Source organism: Chiloscyllium plagiosum, chromosome 36 (genome assembly GCF_004010195.1).
Source record: "Chiloscyllium plagiosum isolate BGI_BamShark_2017 chromosome 36, ASM401019v2, whole genome shotgun sequence".
NCBI lineage: Eukaryota > Metazoa > Chordata > Chondrichthyes > Orectolobiformes > Hemiscylliidae > Chiloscyllium > Chiloscyllium plagiosum.
This window is the reverse complement of record NC_057745.1, coordinates 24,454,475-24,471,000: the sequence shown is the minus strand read 5'-3', so window position 1 is coordinate 24,471,000 and position 16,526 is coordinate 24,454,475. Positions and strand designations below refer to the sequence as shown.

At 39.6% G+C, this 16,526-nt stretch overlaps 1 protein-coding gene and 1 long non-coding RNA gene across 3 annotated transcripts in view; one reads left to right on the top strand and one right to left on the bottom strand.

Moving 5' to 3' along the window:
* LOC122541047 (COUP transcription factor 2) overlaps positions 1 to 5,097 on the bottom strand; it is an 11,026-nt gene extending 5,929 nt beyond the window's left edge. For both annotated transcript variants that reach the window (XM_043677543.1, XM_043677544.1), the window contains exon 1: positions 4,792 to 5,097. In XM_043677543.1, the coding sequence (XP_043533478.1) occupies positions 4,792 to 4,801 (10 nt within the window). In that variant the 5' untranslated portion in view covers positions 4,802 to 5,097. The remainder of the gene's footprint in view (positions 1 to 4,791) is intronic.
* Positions 3,781 to 14,436, top strand: LOC122541048. The gene is made up of 3 exons (XR_006309498.1): positions 3,781 to 3,971; positions 9,039 to 9,144; positions 13,245 to 14,436. It is a non-coding gene; the product is annotated as an uncharacterized LOC122541048 (long non-coding RNA).
* Positions 14,437 to 16,526: the final 2,090 nt, after the last annotated feature.

Sequence of the window (16,526 nt, the reverse complement as noted above, 5' to 3'; positions counted from 1 at the left end):
GAATGAAGAAAGAAGAGTCGATTAGCTGACAACAGAAAAAAAAAGAGAGGGAGGGAGAGAAAGAGAGAGTAGCAGTTCAAACCCGATCGGCAGAGAAGAAGCGAGTGTCGGGGGGCCAGGACCAGGGCAGCACGCAGTCAGCCATTCAGAAATCCCATTAAAAAAAAGGACGAAGGGGGATGAAAGGTTAAAGATTAAAAAACAAAAAAAAGAGAGAGCGAGAGAGAGAGAATCGACTCTTGAAGGCAGATGTACGATCCGGAGTAGAAGTGCCCGAACATCAACTGATCATAAATTCTCCGCCGTACTGGTACTGGTTGAACTGCACACACATACACGCGAAGAGAGTCAACAACTCGCCAGCAAAAAGAGAGAGAGAGAGGGAGAGAGAGAGAGACTACAAAAAAAAGGAGTCGAAAGAGAGAGAGAGAGAGGGAGAGAGAGAGAGAGAGACTACAAAAAAAAAGGAGTCGACGTCGTGGAAAAAAAGGGAGCTATAGAACCTCTCTCATGCGAGAGGAGGCAAAATAAGGGAAGAGAGAGAGAATCAAACTGATCAAATATGCAAAAGGGGGTTGGAAGTGAATCCGATTTGAACGAGCGGGCTTGCGGAGTAATTTTTCTGAAAGGGGAAATCTGCGCGGATGGCTGTATATAGTGAACTTTGACACGACTATTGAAACTGACACGTTTCTATGGAGATGCTTTCCTTATATGGCGCTGCCGAGTGACGGAGCCAAGCGGCGGCTGCTGGCGACTGACAATCAAAGGCGACTGGTCAGAGCTTTAGGTTCGAGGGGCTGGGACATCTGGCCCGCCCCCTGCACCGTATTGGATAGGCACCTTACTTATTATCCAGCACGTCCTGGCCGGCAACAAATTTACATTACATCCATGCGCAGAGGTCTACTTCGAAAAAATAAGTTTTTTATTTCTTACATCCACCTCCCTCTCCCAACCAGCCACCCACCTCCCTACCCCCATACAACACATACACCCAGATTTTCTTTAAAAAAACTGCAAGAAATTGGGTACTAGACAGAATGAAATATTTTAAACTTGACTATCAGAGATTAACATTATATAGGGATTAAATAATCAAATGTAATACTGTACAAAAATGGCTAGGAATGCAGCAACATTGAACAAACCCAATTCAGATTACTGTTAAATGCGTCCTTTATTTGAGGTGGAACCTTGCACTATGAAAAGCTTACTTGATATTAATTTTAAAAATCCACGGTAAAGCTTACAAGATTATAGCTGCATTATATATTGTTGTTCTATAGCATGTTCATTATATAATTTCCAACGCTTCTGCACTAATCATATTCCCGAATACCAATGCACTGTTAATACCAGGAAACCCATGCTATTCACAAGTCAACTTTGGGCAAAAAAAAGTTAACATTGAAGATGCAGCATTGACGGAGATGATTTCCCATTGATTGAGACATCCTAACGGGAGCTGTTAGAAGTGTGACGAGGATTACTAGAGATTTTATGGAAGTATCCAAATGAAATTAAGGACCGCTATGTCAGAATTCAGCTACAGCTGCTTTATGAAGAATAACTGTCCCTTTACATTGCAGAAGGTGTGCAGCCTGAGAAAAAAAAAACAAGAATACTCGAGAGGGTCTCATTCATCTGATGAACCATTACTAATACGGATAACTATCACGATTACTTTGAAATACTTAAAAGTAAAAAGAGCTTTGAAGTGTACAGATAGTTAGTAAGGTACACAGATAGACATATAGAGATGCGTGCAGATTAATAAATAAATTCGAAATAAAATACCCAAAATTCTGCGGAAGAGCGGCGAATCTTTGGAGCGGAGATGCCCCGATGCCACTTGCTATCCCTGCCCCTCTGTAACAATGGATTCGAATTTCCACTGTCTTTGTTTTGGAAGAAAGACAACTCTATTTATACCCTTTTTTTGGTTATTCGGGTTGCATGGGGTTAGTCTATTGGTAGCGCTACCAGCATTAACTAAGAAATTGACGTTTCAACTGAACAAAATTGGCAAATATTATGTTCGTGAGAAATATAGACATTCAGGTAAACTCAGTGGTTTTGAAGGCTCTGGCCGCATTGTAGTTTATCTTTAATTGTAGTAATGGAGAGTTTGCGAAATACGTCTGTTAAATAAATTACAAGGAGAGAAAAATAACGAGAATTATATCATTGAAGGAAATTTCAATGTGTGAGAGTTCTCTGGCGCTGGGTTCTAAATGCGCATTTCACATGCTATATACACTTCCGTACGCATTTTAGAAGGAATTCTGTATATTTGACAAATAAGCCTTGAAAATACAAAGTGCGTGTTACTGGTAATGTTCAAATATTTACCTGCTAAAACGATGATTGCGCAATTCCCCAGTTAACATATACAATGTGAAATTACAAACATTCAGGTACATGGCACACGATCGAGGATACATTGCATGAAACAGGTGTTCCGTTTGAGGTGTAGTAGCTAGTATCTGAAATACCGTTACCTGAGAAGAAATATTTCCCTCTGCCGTGTCGACTTTCTTTCAAAAACCCTACTTGAACGCATATAGTAATTGGCACCAGTCTCTTCGCAAAGTGCTTACAATTCAATAAAGTGATCAAAAAGTATAACCCACTATGGTCTGGTTACTTGAAGGTAAACAAATTCAATTTCGTCTTGATGTTCATTTGACACAGAAACCACACACACAGCAGCAAAGACTGGACAGCATCTTCAGCATAGCATCTACAGTGATATTTCATAATCTGCAAATTGCATGTATCTTTTCAAATTTAACCGTTGGTAAAAGGCCAAACAAAAGATTTGTATGAAGTCTTGACATTCAACAGTCTTAAATGCAACATGCAGTTAATTTTGAGGAATATGAAGTGAATGTCTCTTGTTATTAATTAAACTACCGTGCCATGATATCAATGTTATCAGACGAATAGTGATTCCTGCTAATAACTTTTTTTCGAGATGTATCCAAAAGTTTGGATTTATTATTAGTGAATGTAATCCCTGCTTTCTTTATTTCAAATGGACAGGTTGCACTTGATTTATTTCAGAAGTTACTTTAGTTTACTGCGGCTCAAAACAGCGTGTTAGTTAGAACCCAGTTACTTGCAATTTAAGTGCTTTGTAAAGGGCTGATCGAAAATATAGGATTTGCTAAATTGACGATTGCAATGGATACAACCATGGCATTGCTAAAGTAATCTATTTATAACACGGACTGGATACCACTTCCTTCCCAGTTGTTCCATGATAACCAGTTAGATCTATTGAATTTGTGGCCCCTATGAATTTGCCCTGTTTCTCTCTCTCTCTCTGTCTCTCTCCCCCGCCGTTCACCCCGTCCCCCACCCCCCCCCCCCTCAAAAAAAGTGCATTACAACACAGTGAATGGAGAAAGTGATTCCCATTGTGTTCCGGTGATCTCAAAGTCATTGCAGTTTTTAAGCGGTGACTTGTGGCACTTTGATAACCGCCGGGAGCTGTCAGTGCAGCGGGCTTCTGAAAAATTTACAGTGCTAAATCGCAGCATATGCTGGAGAATTTGTCAAAATCTTGTACAGTATCTGGCTGCCACCTAGCGTACGGAGTGTCGCTGTAGAACTCCAGAGGAGACAAGCCATTCAAAGGGAGCGCGGCGCCTGCTCGCTCACAACGCGTTTTTATACACCCCCCCCCCCAACAAAAAAAAACTTCTGCACTTTTAATGTGATTAATTCTTTAGGATTTTTTCTCTAATTGACTCGGACGTTGCCGAGCGGGACTGCTGATCTCCGTCGCTTTGTGCTTCTTTCCCCTCTAGATCTGCCTGGACGCTGGCTTGACTTAGGTGACTAGGCATGTGTCTTATTTCCAAAACAAACGATTGGTAACAGATTTGCTTTTTCTCCCCCCTTCAAAAAGCGGCTCTCCTAACGCAGCAAAGCCAAGTCGAAACCGGGCGCTTCCTTTCCCAGTAAGTAAATATACTATTTTTAAAACCCTCAAATCGTCAGACGCGTCCGAGGATCTAGATAAAGGTGGTGAGTACCAATTTATTATGAAATTACAAAAATAAAATCTGTTGATTGTAAACACGGTTATTTTCTCTCCTGAGATGATTCGGTGTTTTATTTGTTTTTTTTAGGAAGAAAGTTTTAAAAATGATCTCGTGATGTAAATCAAATCACCATTATACTGCAGTTTAACCAACAACTAAAATTTAACTAAACCACTTTGCAAGGCAAAGAGCCGTTGGATTTCTGCGCTTACTACGAGTCACATCTTGAGGAGGGGGAAAAATCGAAGTTCATTTTAATTCTAAGTTGTCGAGATTTGTCATATTTCTGGTCGTAAGGTTGTATATCTCCATTATTGCATCGCGGGTGCGAGACAGCGACCCGTTCCGAGGTACGAAAGTCCGGGGGTTGATCGCTATTACTTAGGAGACAATGCACACAATAATCCGGTGGTTTATTATCAAAATAATCCAAACGTAGAGGGAGAGAGAGAGAGAGAGAGGGAAGGAGGGAACGATAGAAAAGGACGAGCCTGATTTAACGTCTTTTCTTAAAAAAAATCCAACATTAAATAAAGCAAAAAAAAACCTAATTGTCTTAACGGATATTCAATATCTTCCGAATTAGAACATGTGTTGAAATTCAAAACCTGCCTGATGTCAAAATTATAGAGATGGGTTAATAAATATAGGTGTTTAAGAACGATCATGTCTTGACCAAGAAAAACGCACCTTCCCTCCCCTAAGTAAAACACATATATTTATTTTAAAAACATACCAAACATCATCGCCTGCAATTGTCTTTGTTCAGTGTCCGAAATTATTTGCGTCGTGATGGGTTCGAGTCTCCTCTGGACACAGGAAGTTGTGAATCTTGGCGGAACTGAGTTGGAAAGTACTGAGTGAGATGAATCTCTTTTTTTCTGGCAGGTGAACTAAAGGAGGGCTCCGTCTCCTCCTCACCTGATCTATTTATCTATTGAAGAGAATCATTCATTCCATCGGCCGTCATCTGTTTGCGCGACCGATAGTGTAAACTGATAGAAGGCTATGCCTTTGGCGAGAAGCGAGAGGCTTTGCATAAATATTCAGAAAGCAGGGAAGCACTTTCGATTTGCCATTTCAACTTTCGCCCAATCTTTTGGTGCACTTTCTGGGAGTCCCGCGGCCGCTGAAGCTAGTGAAAGTGTAGCGGAATGCGAGCCGCGTTATCTAAACAACACCCCCCCCACCCCGCCCCAAACCCTACCAGAACCACCGACCCAATCAATCTTTCTCATTGCAAAAGCAAAAGTACAGGAAAACGGTTCAAATCATAAGCTAATCACAGACACTTTACCGCTCAGTTAGGACTAGACAGAGAGATAGAAAAATTGAATTACAACCCTTTTTACCATCCCCGCCCTTCGAAATGGTAGCTGATCTGGTAACAGGAGTTTAGAGAACTTTGTTAGGTCCAAGTATATCTGGTTTCAGTATATTCCTTCTATAAAGTTGTATGAGCTTCGAAACACAAAGGTAATGATTTGCCCCAACGTTTAACCGCTCCCCACCCCCTCACCCCTTCCCTCCTTCACAACCTCAGTCCTTACCCCATCAACGCTCCTGTGGAAGAGCGAAGATTACTTTGAGGTTTTGAGATGAATTGTTGACATAGAATGCGGTTTGTGCCCTGTGTAAAATTATCTGCGCGTTTTCGAAAGGCTATCTGTGGCTGATGGAGAATCTCCCAGCCTCAGGCCTTTGTCTTGGCAGAGTGGAGAGGGGATTGTGTGTGAATCGTGTGAAAAGGACGGCCAGGGTCGCTGCAGATCGATTTTTATTTGTCCCCTCTGTCTTTTCGGATCAGTGCCCTTCAATGGACACATAGGCGCTCTTTCAAGAGAAAAATCTTGTGCAACATTTCTGGCCTGATTGCAGCTAAATACTGCTCACCCTCCGGTTTCTGGGCTAGGAATCTGCCGCAATTAAATCATTAAGTACATGTGCACTTCCAAATCTTGCCAGTATTAGCCGCTCCACTACGTTTCCATACAGCCATTTCTAATGACACAAAAGATATGAGAGCCTAAACATGATATAGATATTTCTACTGGCCTTACATATACATTTGCAGAAACAAAATACGCCGCTTGTCTCGAGGCGATTTCTTGATGCTTTTGTGTTTTAGGAGGAAATAAAATTAGCAAATCTGCAAGTAAAATGGGAATCCAATATAAAGATCTTTGAACATACCTATATCTTAGCGTATTTTCAATTGTTAAGGATGCCAAACTAACTGGATATGTTTCAGGTGTCTAATGTGCGCAGCCTAACCCCAGCTAGCTAGCTGTTTTGTTTTACGATTTCTCAAAAGGCACGAGGTAGTTCAGTTGTAGGGAAGCTGACTAACAAGCGAAGTAATTTCTGCGCAAAGCTGATCTTGAGCAATTGGAGATGGGGTGGCGATGGGGGGGGGGGGGGGGGGGCAACCGCTTCTTTTGGCTTCACACATTTTATTATAATGTTGAGAAATATATTTTAAAGTTGAGAGTGGTTGTACCCAGTGGTGTATGTTTAAAGTGAATGCACTTTTAGTCTAATTGAGTAGGAACGTAGGGATCAAACGTAATGCTAACCCTCTGGCCTCGCCAATAGAAAAGTTGACATTACAGCATTGCGTTCCAAAATGAATGTCTCCTCGATTTCCAAGTTCTCTTTTAGCAAGCGTCCCCACTCAAATAACCGTCATGTACGAACTGTACTGCATTTACCGGTTTGAAAGCTGAAAAAAAATAATTTTCTCAGAAATAATACTTTAGCAAGGCGAAGTATATCGTATTGTGGAAGATAACCACAATTCATGGATTGCCGGAGATATTGTCTTTTTGAATGCACGGCATTACAAAACAAAAATCCGGTTAACATTAATCATTCTGTGTTATCCAGCTATTATGTACAGTCTAGCCGTAAGAAGATTCACCTTGTTTCATGAATGGAAAGTTGCTGATAACTAGACGTCTAGCTTATTAAGAATCCTGTCGCATTAAAGGGATACTGGGCGTGACTCCGAGGTTGAGTCAAGAAGAAATTGAGCTTAACAGAAGAGCAGGCAGAATAAAACGAGAAAAGGTACAACATGGAGACGGTAGTTGTCTACAAATTACGGCACGCCGCCTGTTGGGTCCTGTATCGATTGGGAGGGAAGCTGAAGATGTCACTAGGCCAAATATTTACTGATCACACACAAATAACACGGGCATATCGATTGGTTTTTCGTTGGTGAGCAGAGAGCAAAGGGGTAAATCATTGTGTGTAAAGAGAGAGGTTTAAAGGATGTGTTTCAGGTGTGGAGAAACAGGCGAAAAAAAAATGCGGAAATCGATAGACGCTGATTAGGAGGTGATTTCTGACAGTGGGGGAAAGTGTCATGTTGAGGAATTTAAAAAGCAGACTGCCGACTTCTAGGGGGAAAAAAAGAAGAAACGGAAATAATCAGTATGAGAGATGTCTGTGTAAGTTTCACACTACTAAATTTCATTTGACTGAAGTGTAAATACGTTAAAGGCAGGTGTATGGAAAGATACAGTTCGTCTCCCTATATAAATACAGTATATCTATACATTCCAATGCATGTACACACAGATAATGCTAGGTGTCATAACATTGATGCAAATGGATATACTTTTGGAAAAAAAATCCCTGCAGGATACCGAAGCAAAGCTGCATGTTAACATTTTAAATAAATTAAGCTTCCGTCTATATTTAGCTGTAAAGCTGCATAGAAGCGAAAAGGCAAACCGCATCCCGGGCTATCTGGGAAAGTCTAATTAGCGATTTGTAGAGTGTCATCTCCTGTTTTGCACTCCCCAGAGATAAACTGAGAGCTGCAGGTGGAGAGGATGGTGCTGCTCGAGAGGATGAGAGAGAGAAAGAGAAAGCGCGCTCACCCTCACCTTCCAGCACTACCAACAAAAAAAAACAGCACTCCAAGGGCAAGACGTGGCGCCTCTGACCCCAGGCCTCACCGTGCTGCCCTGATTAACCCATGCCGGCCCAAGATCTAGCAAAGGTTAACCAGGCTAATGAACACGTAAAATAAATCTGATGGAGTTTGAAAGCGAGGCGGAAAGATGCAAAATAGACAAGAATGCTGATAGGAACTCCCTGATGTTTTGCGTTTGCTAGAGAGTAGAGGATTAGAATTGTTCCCTTGTCATAAACTTCTCTAAGGTATTGTCTAATATGAAGATATCAAAAAGGAGGAGTAAATGACCAGGCTAGTTCCAAACTGTATAGCGATTGAGCTAGCAAATTTTCAGAAACAGTTTCCTATGTTTGATTTCTTGTGAAATGCCAGGTTAGTAATTCTGCTTTTTTAAAGAAAAGTATGCTGTATTTATAATCATATTTTATAAGTTCAACGTGACCTTCCCCATAGACTGTGCATGGATTATAAATTACATTTTGCGACAAATGATAATTGGCAACAATTGGTTCCTTTATACAACTCCACGTTGAACACATTCTTAGGTCGGTCAAACTTGCGACGCACTTTGAATCCACTTACATCTCTCCATAAATGATGTTGAAATGTAGCGAGGAGCTGTGATCGATACACATAGACCCAAGAAGCAAACGATAAACTGGAGCTGTCAATAGGGGGTGTCAGAAAGATGATTTGCAACAAAAAAAGAGTGAAAGTTTGGTTAACAAACTGATGGATGTCGTGATATGCTCCCAAAATAGAGTTAGAAACTGAGTGCTTAAAACAAATGAATGAAATAAATTGTGTCCTGAATGCTCCTGTCTGGGAACTGGGAACAAACGTGTTTATTTAGAGCTGCGAAATTAACCTTTCTTTTAGGAAAAAAAGAGAAAATTACTTAAAAAGAAAAACAGTTTTTATATAACTTTGGAAGTTGCTTCCAGTCTGCTGCAGACACGATTTGTGTTACCGATGTAAACCAATTTGTCACTGTCCGCTTTAATTATTGGGGAAACGCCAGTGTTCAGCAGCCTTTCTTCTTAATATATTGTTTAAAGGTTTCACTCGCCACCCTGGACAGCCTTTCGCCACATCCCTTCACCCATCTCGTGATTTCGGCCGTCTCTCACGCAACGCTTTCTTGAGCCCAAGTTTGTTCTAAATGTGAGTTCAAGTCTCAATGAAGCATTATAAGCAAATGATAAGTCTATCCCCACGCGTATAACACCTTGGCCCCCAATCTCACCAAGATCATTGTTAATGCAGATACACTATTAGCTTTGCATCCCTCTCCCTCCTATTTATTAATTAGTAGGAGTTCTGTTGTTTGCAACTGGTTCCTAATCATGGTTAAGATAAGGCAGCCTCTTATGCGTCATTTAAAATAAGCAATGTTTATTTTGTCATGTGCTGAAGGTACACACATATACAGCTGCCGAGTTTAAATTCGGTTTTACTTATAACTGCTGGTTCTAGCACGGTGTCTTTTTTAAACCATAGCACCGTACTGTTTATTCAAGGTATGGGAACATGCAGTGGCCCGTTTCACCTGCTGCCTGTCTTGTCTTTCTCTGTGAACAGTCAGATCAGAGCTCGTTTTAACTTTCATTAATCAATGAGTTGGCTGCTGCTTTAACTTTCCGGTTTCTTGTATTGTTTTTACATTTCGTCCATGAACACTTTGTTGTTCATTTAAAGGTGCAGGTTACAGGCGCGTTCTCTCCCCCCCCCCCCCCCCCCTTTCCCTTCTCTATCTGTCTCTGTGCCCTCAGGGCCAATCTGAGAACATGCAGCCAGTAGATTGCTTTCAGAGGCAGGCTCTGCGATGATGGATTGCCATGTCAATTTAACCGGCGAAGGATTAATTTGTTTCAATGATTTCTCTTTAGGCAGAACGCCAGCATTTTTCTATCTCTTCCTTTCCCCTTCTCTCTCCTCTTTACAACCAAAGTAGATGTAGTTTGTAAGGGTGATAATAGTAAGAGATAAGTTTGACTCTGCCGTGGCGTGACATTGCAATAGGGCTACACAGTGATGTTCTATCTCCTTAAAATGACTGCTAGCTATCTGATCTGAACTTTACAATCACATTTATTATGTCTGTGGATGCTTGTTTATAATTCACCACAGAACAATTTCTGCGCGATGCTTTTTTTTTATCCTCAGCACCATTTCAATGCCAAAAGCAAAAACTGTCATTTTAAAGTTCTGCAAATGTGTGTGCCAGATTTAAATGAAGCATGGTCAAAATGATATTTAAAAACGTTGACGATCAAGTAATTTCCCAAGAACTATTAAACCAGAGGGGATTGTGGACATGGCATTGTCTGATGCAGGCAAATTTATCAAACCCCAATTTTGCTCTTTATAAAATAATGGCTTAGATGATCTGCTATCTTACATGACTGGCTATTAGCAAGCCTCCATCCACAATCAACACTACCCCTACCTCCCCATGCAAATGCAGCAACAATTAACTCTCCACATTTCTCTCACACACACAGACACCCCCCACCCCACCACACATCCTTGCCTAATGCATGTAACTTGATTACTTGATTCCATTGTGCACAATTACTTGCTGAAATCTTGTTTCTTCCTAATTATTTCGGCTAATGAGTTGGTCTTCTCGTTTCTCTTAAACGGACGAGTTAATCAATAAGACTCCGTAATGTATACAGATAAGCGTTGTTTCTATATTTCTCTAATGTCGTGCACATTGAGTGGCCTGGGCCGAGGATTCCACAGCCTGCCAACATCCAACCCCCCCCCCCCCCCCCCCCGCCCCGCCATTTGGATTTACATTACATATGAATATTTCGGTGTAAGATATTAAACTATTGATCAATTCGGATGAAAATAGGTTAGCTATTCGATTTTACTTATGCTGCCACAGACGGAGTGGTTGAGGCTGGAAACTCCCTTCTGCCCTTCTAGATGACAATTTAGATATTACTAGATCACATGGCGCAAATAGCTGTAGACTCCCATCGAAAACTTGCTGAAGAAGATTAATAGGACTCGTCAGAGCTATGAAAGCACAGCTTTGCAGTAAATTTATGCTACAGGAAGATAAATTGCTGATGAAGATTTTAGTTATCAAACATCTCCAGTCCTCGACTACTAGATTTAATTAGAATTTTTTTTCTCTCCAAAATCTGAAATTATGTAGTGCAGAAATCAGTTTCGTAGGATCATTAAAGCATTTCAAACAGAACTCCTTTTGACTTTCTTGTTCGGGCTAGCCTAGCATTTCAGACTAATGGATGAACAGCCTCCCCATTCTACGTTGCTTTATTTGAAATATCATGCTGACCCTTTAATTCTAAGCAGGCATTATTCAAATCGCTGATTTATGATCAATAGCAACCGACAGAAATGTGTGTATTATTTAACTACCTCCTTCTCCAGTGATGGAAATGGCTGTAAGGAGAAAGTACAGCATATCCTTCATGCCAGGGAGTTTAGAGACTACAATAGAAGCCGGCGGTAAAGAGTGTAATAGAATAATAACTTTGCATATGTACTGTCAGATCCGTTGGCCTCAAAACAGTGACTGCAAATTTACGTGCATATGCTCCATCAACAGCTTTTCACCAGAGTACCTATTTCAGAAGTTCCAAGTCAGGTGAAAATTTTGATATTGCATTGCAATTACGATCTCTTGAGATTAACGTGTGAAGTTTGACAGGAGGCGGGACGCAAACCACTTGGAGAAGGCATGACTTGGGAGAAAGAGAGAAGAGAGAGAAGTAAATGTCCCTTCAATGTAGTTGTGTTATGAATTTAGCGAACAGTATTGGGAATCCCTGACAAGTAGTAAATTCGGTCTGAGTTCCATTACGATCTGCTGCTTTCAAATCCGTCTGCTCGTCCCTCCAACTTTGAAGCTATTGACTTAGCAAGTGAACAGAACAGGCGAGAAAACATATAGTTACATTTTGGCACATCATTTCGTCTGGAAACATTTTGAGACCTTTTGCACTTTGCAACTGGACGCAAATAAAATCAATTATCGCATCTCACCTCTTTAGATTAGTGATTAAAATGGGAAATTATGAAAAAATTGTGTGAAGGTGGGACTTTTTTTTAAGATACGCAGCCTTGGAAAGAAAAAAAATCATTTCACAACACTCGTATTCATTACACACAGATCTGAGTCTTCAGTGCGAAATGGACAGTGTTTTTCAAATATGTTGACTTAAATATCATTTTGACCATGCTTCATTTAAATATGGCACACACATTTGCTTTGTTTCTAATTAATTCGTGACTTTATTATGATAAACGCTGGAAAGAAGCGAATTCAGTTGACAACAGTGGGGAACGTTTTACTTGATTAAAATACTAAAAGTGGGTAATATACCCTTTCTAGAGCAAGCCCACTTCGTCAGGAGCGACATCCGGTCAAACCGTTTGAACACCCCATGTACTGTTTTCTTCTTTGGAAGTGAAATGTAAAATGTTGCCAGAAGAAACTAAAATAACAATCCGATCATTTACAACGATCAATTTGAAACTATTTTTTATAACTTTCTTAACCAAGTCAAACAATCCTGATCACCATTGTTGAGTGATATTTGGACAGTATTGTCAGTTACAATTATCTATTAGTCAGTTGTTGTTAGTCACAGCTCCTATGACTAACAAGTTTTAGGTCGGAGTAAAATGCATTATCCTTAGCGTTTATAAAGGCATCCTACTAGTTAATAGCACAAAAGATAGCTACTTTAGAACAAAAAAAAGCGTGCATTGTCTATACACTCTAACATTTACTGCTAAATTGGAAGGATCCCATTGTAACATTTTTGTATATTTTTACACAAATTTGTATTTTTTTCAAGTTGCAAGTTAATAAACTTAAAACAATGTTGGTGCTTAAACACAAGCAGAAAGTTGTTCCACAAGGATTGAGAGTGTGGTGCTGGAAAAGCACAGCAGGTCAGGCAGCATGCGAGGAGCAGGAGAATCGACGTTTCGGACATGAACCCTTTATTGGGAATTCCTGACGAAGGGCTTATGCCCGAAAGATTCTCCTGCTCCTCGGATGCTGCCTGACCTGCTGTGCTTTTCCACACCAAACTCTCGACTCTGATCTCCAGCATCTGTAGTCCTCACTTTTTCCCTGTTCCACAAGGATATTTGCATTGCTTCATCATAACAAAATTTACCGTTTTTTTTACAGCAACCCGAGAATTAACGATTATATCATAAGATCATGAAATGAACTTGAAAACTAACTTTTGTTTTAAATGTCTTTCCAGGATTCTGCATTCAATTCCCTGAAGAAGACTAACCATCCAAAACTACACAGAGCATGGTTAAAATGCCAAGTGTATTTTCCCTGAAAAGCTACAGTTTTAATCTAATTAATCAAATCTGAAGGTAGTCTGATTATTTCAGAAACAGCACCATGTATTTCCTGACTTTAACAATCGACTTCCTGTCCCATCTCAGCGTCTCAGACCAACTTGAGTCAATTTGGATACAGTAATGAAATTGGTCATACTGCGCAAACTGACCCATTTTCTCACATAAAACATCAGAGAATATCACACCTGTGAAAATTCTTTCCATTCTTATCTTGGCAAGGTAGGGTCAATGTCAATCTGTCACTGGAGGCAGAAGATTCAATATGTTCTCTTAAATTGTTGAACTTCAGTTAGGAAAATTCACTCATGGGATAGTCTAATCATTATGCAATCTTTTTAATTTGAAAGATACCTGCAGTAATTACTATAACAATGCTCACCTAAAACTGGTTTAACATGCCGCCCATTCCTGGTCTGAGTTACAAGCTGAATGCATCCCTAAAAAATCTATGAATATTAACTTTGCAATCATATTTATCATATGTGTGAAATAACATGTTTGTTTACATTCTGCATATAATGACTATTTAACTTACAAACAAACTTTTTTTCAGCAAAATACAAAAGCATGAATTAGAATACAATTAAATTATGTTTAAAGCTGTATCTTTACATCATACAATGTTGTTTAATGATAGTGCAGCACCTCTTGCAAAAAGTAATGTTCCAATTTCAGATAATGAGCCTTCCAGCTCATCAGCTTTATATGTAAAGTGTATGTAACTGCAAATTGTGAAATCATAAGTTATACATAATTGGAAGCCAAGAACAAACTTTCTTTTAGTGACTTGCATTGATAATCTGGCATATTATATATGATAATAATGTGACAATTTACAAATACTGGCTGTGTGGAATAGCACCACTCTTAACCAATTTAAAAGATGCTGATTCTCGTTGATATGCAACGTTTGGACAGTACAACAGATCCTGAGACCAACAGCATGTTTTAAGGACAAAGTCTTTTCTTTGGAACTGCTGATCAGAATATTGTAGTACTTTGATTTGAATTGCACATCTAATGCTTTGCAGTTTTGAAAACCCTTAAAGATGCGTACATCAGTTATCAGAGCTGAAAATGTGTTGCTGGAAAAGTGCAGCAGGTCAGGCAGCATCCAAGGAGCAGGAGAATTGACGTTTCGGGCATGAGCCCTTCTTCAGGAATGAGGGCATTCCTGAAGAAGGGCTCATGCCCGAAACTTCGATTTTCCTGCTCCTTGGATGCTGCCTGACCTGCTGCGCTTTTCCAGCAACACACTTTCAGCTCTGATCTCCAGCATCTGCAGTCCTCACTTTCTCCTACATCAGTTATCAGCCTGCTCTTCATGAGTGTTCTGCCAGAATTCCATCAGGAGCAAAGCTAAGTGAAGAGTTAGCAGTTGACAGTTCATTGTAAAAAAACATCCTTGTTCCTGGTAACATCAGTAATTAAAATTGTAGTTTAAGCACTGATAGTTTCTGCTGAGACTTCTTATGCAAAAGATATTTTGAACATTTCAACTGCTATTCAGGAATTAATATAACATTGCTTGCTACTGTATACTAATAATTTTTTTTTAAAAAAGATAGTAGTTTTATTATGAACTGGTTTCTATCTCAGTGGATCAGTGAATACCATTTTAAATTCTTGGTGAAAACATCATGGGCAATTAAATGTATTGACATATATACTTTGCTGTATCTGGAATGAAAATAGTTGCCATCATTATTACAGAAAGGAACAGTAATTATCAAAGAAGATGAGGGTTTTAAACAGATGCAACATTTTGAATGTTCAACATTGACTTCATTCCAGCTGAGTTTGCTTGTTCATTTTAACAGATGCTCAAGTATATGTTTCTGGAGCTTTTGTTGCCCCTTAGTTTGTTTAACATATTGCCTTTGAACCCATTCATCATTTTTTGTACTCTCCGTTCACCTCAGAATCATCATACAACATGTCTCAGATTTATTGTACCTGTACTTTTGACATCAGTTCATTTTCTCATTTCTGAACATTGTCCATTGCTCCAAAGTTATGGTCATTACATCCATCACTGTAAGGACCTCAAAAGATACCTTGGGAAATGTTCAGCAACTTATCCTCCAACTATTTTGTGATTACGAATCACAAAACGTTAGCTTAGAGAACATATTTTCATTTCCATTATCAAAGTAAGTACAAGCAGCCAATGTGTTGGGATGGAAAATGATGGCTTCTTTCAGTCTTTTAATCATGTGTTTCAGGATCCAATTTAGAAAAATACTTTCGGTACCAATGTAACATTTTCCCATGTTTCACTGAAGTTATCCTGAAGTTTTTTCATAGCATTTGATAGCAGTTGTATTAAATGTTGACAGTTTTGCTTCGTGTGTCCAGGGACCACTTAAAATTAGGCTGAGGTGCTTTTCACAGAAGTTTACTAACAACAACAACTTGGAGTCATAGAGTCATTGAGTCATACAACACTGAAACAGATCCTTCGGTCTAACCAGTCCATGGCAAGCATAATCCCAAACTAAACCAGTCTCACCTGCTTTGGCTTGGCCCATATCCCTCCAAACCTTACCTATTCATGTATTTATCTAACTGTCTTTTAAATGTTGTAACTGTGCCCACATTCACCATTCCTCTGGAAGTTCATCCACTCACAAACCACCCTCTTTGTAAAAAAAATTACCCCTCATGTTTTTTTAAAATCTTTCTTCTCTCACCTTTACAAAATGCCCTCTTGCCTTGAAATCCCCCATTCTAGGGAAAATACATTATTAACCCTATGAATACCCCTCATGATTTTATAAACCTCTGAAAGGTCACCTCTCAACCTCTTAATCTCCAGTGAAAAAAGTCCCAGCCCACCCAGTCTTTCAATATAACTCAAACACATTATAATCCCAAATACGGCAACATCCTGTTAAATCTCTTCTGATCAACTTGTATTATATATTGTCTTTAAAGTAGCAGGCTTTTCAAAATACTACAGAAGAATGCTATCAGATAAAACTTGGTCCTCAGTCACATCGACATATTGAGACAGGTGACCTAAAGTTTGGTTGGTGTTAAAGGAGGACAAAGAGCAGTGGAGAAGCTGTGAGACATAGGGAGATAATTCTGGAGTTTTGTGCCTAGGCAGTTGGAAATACAGCTGCTAACAATGGTGAATGATGTCTTATCAAAATTAGATCACAATTAGT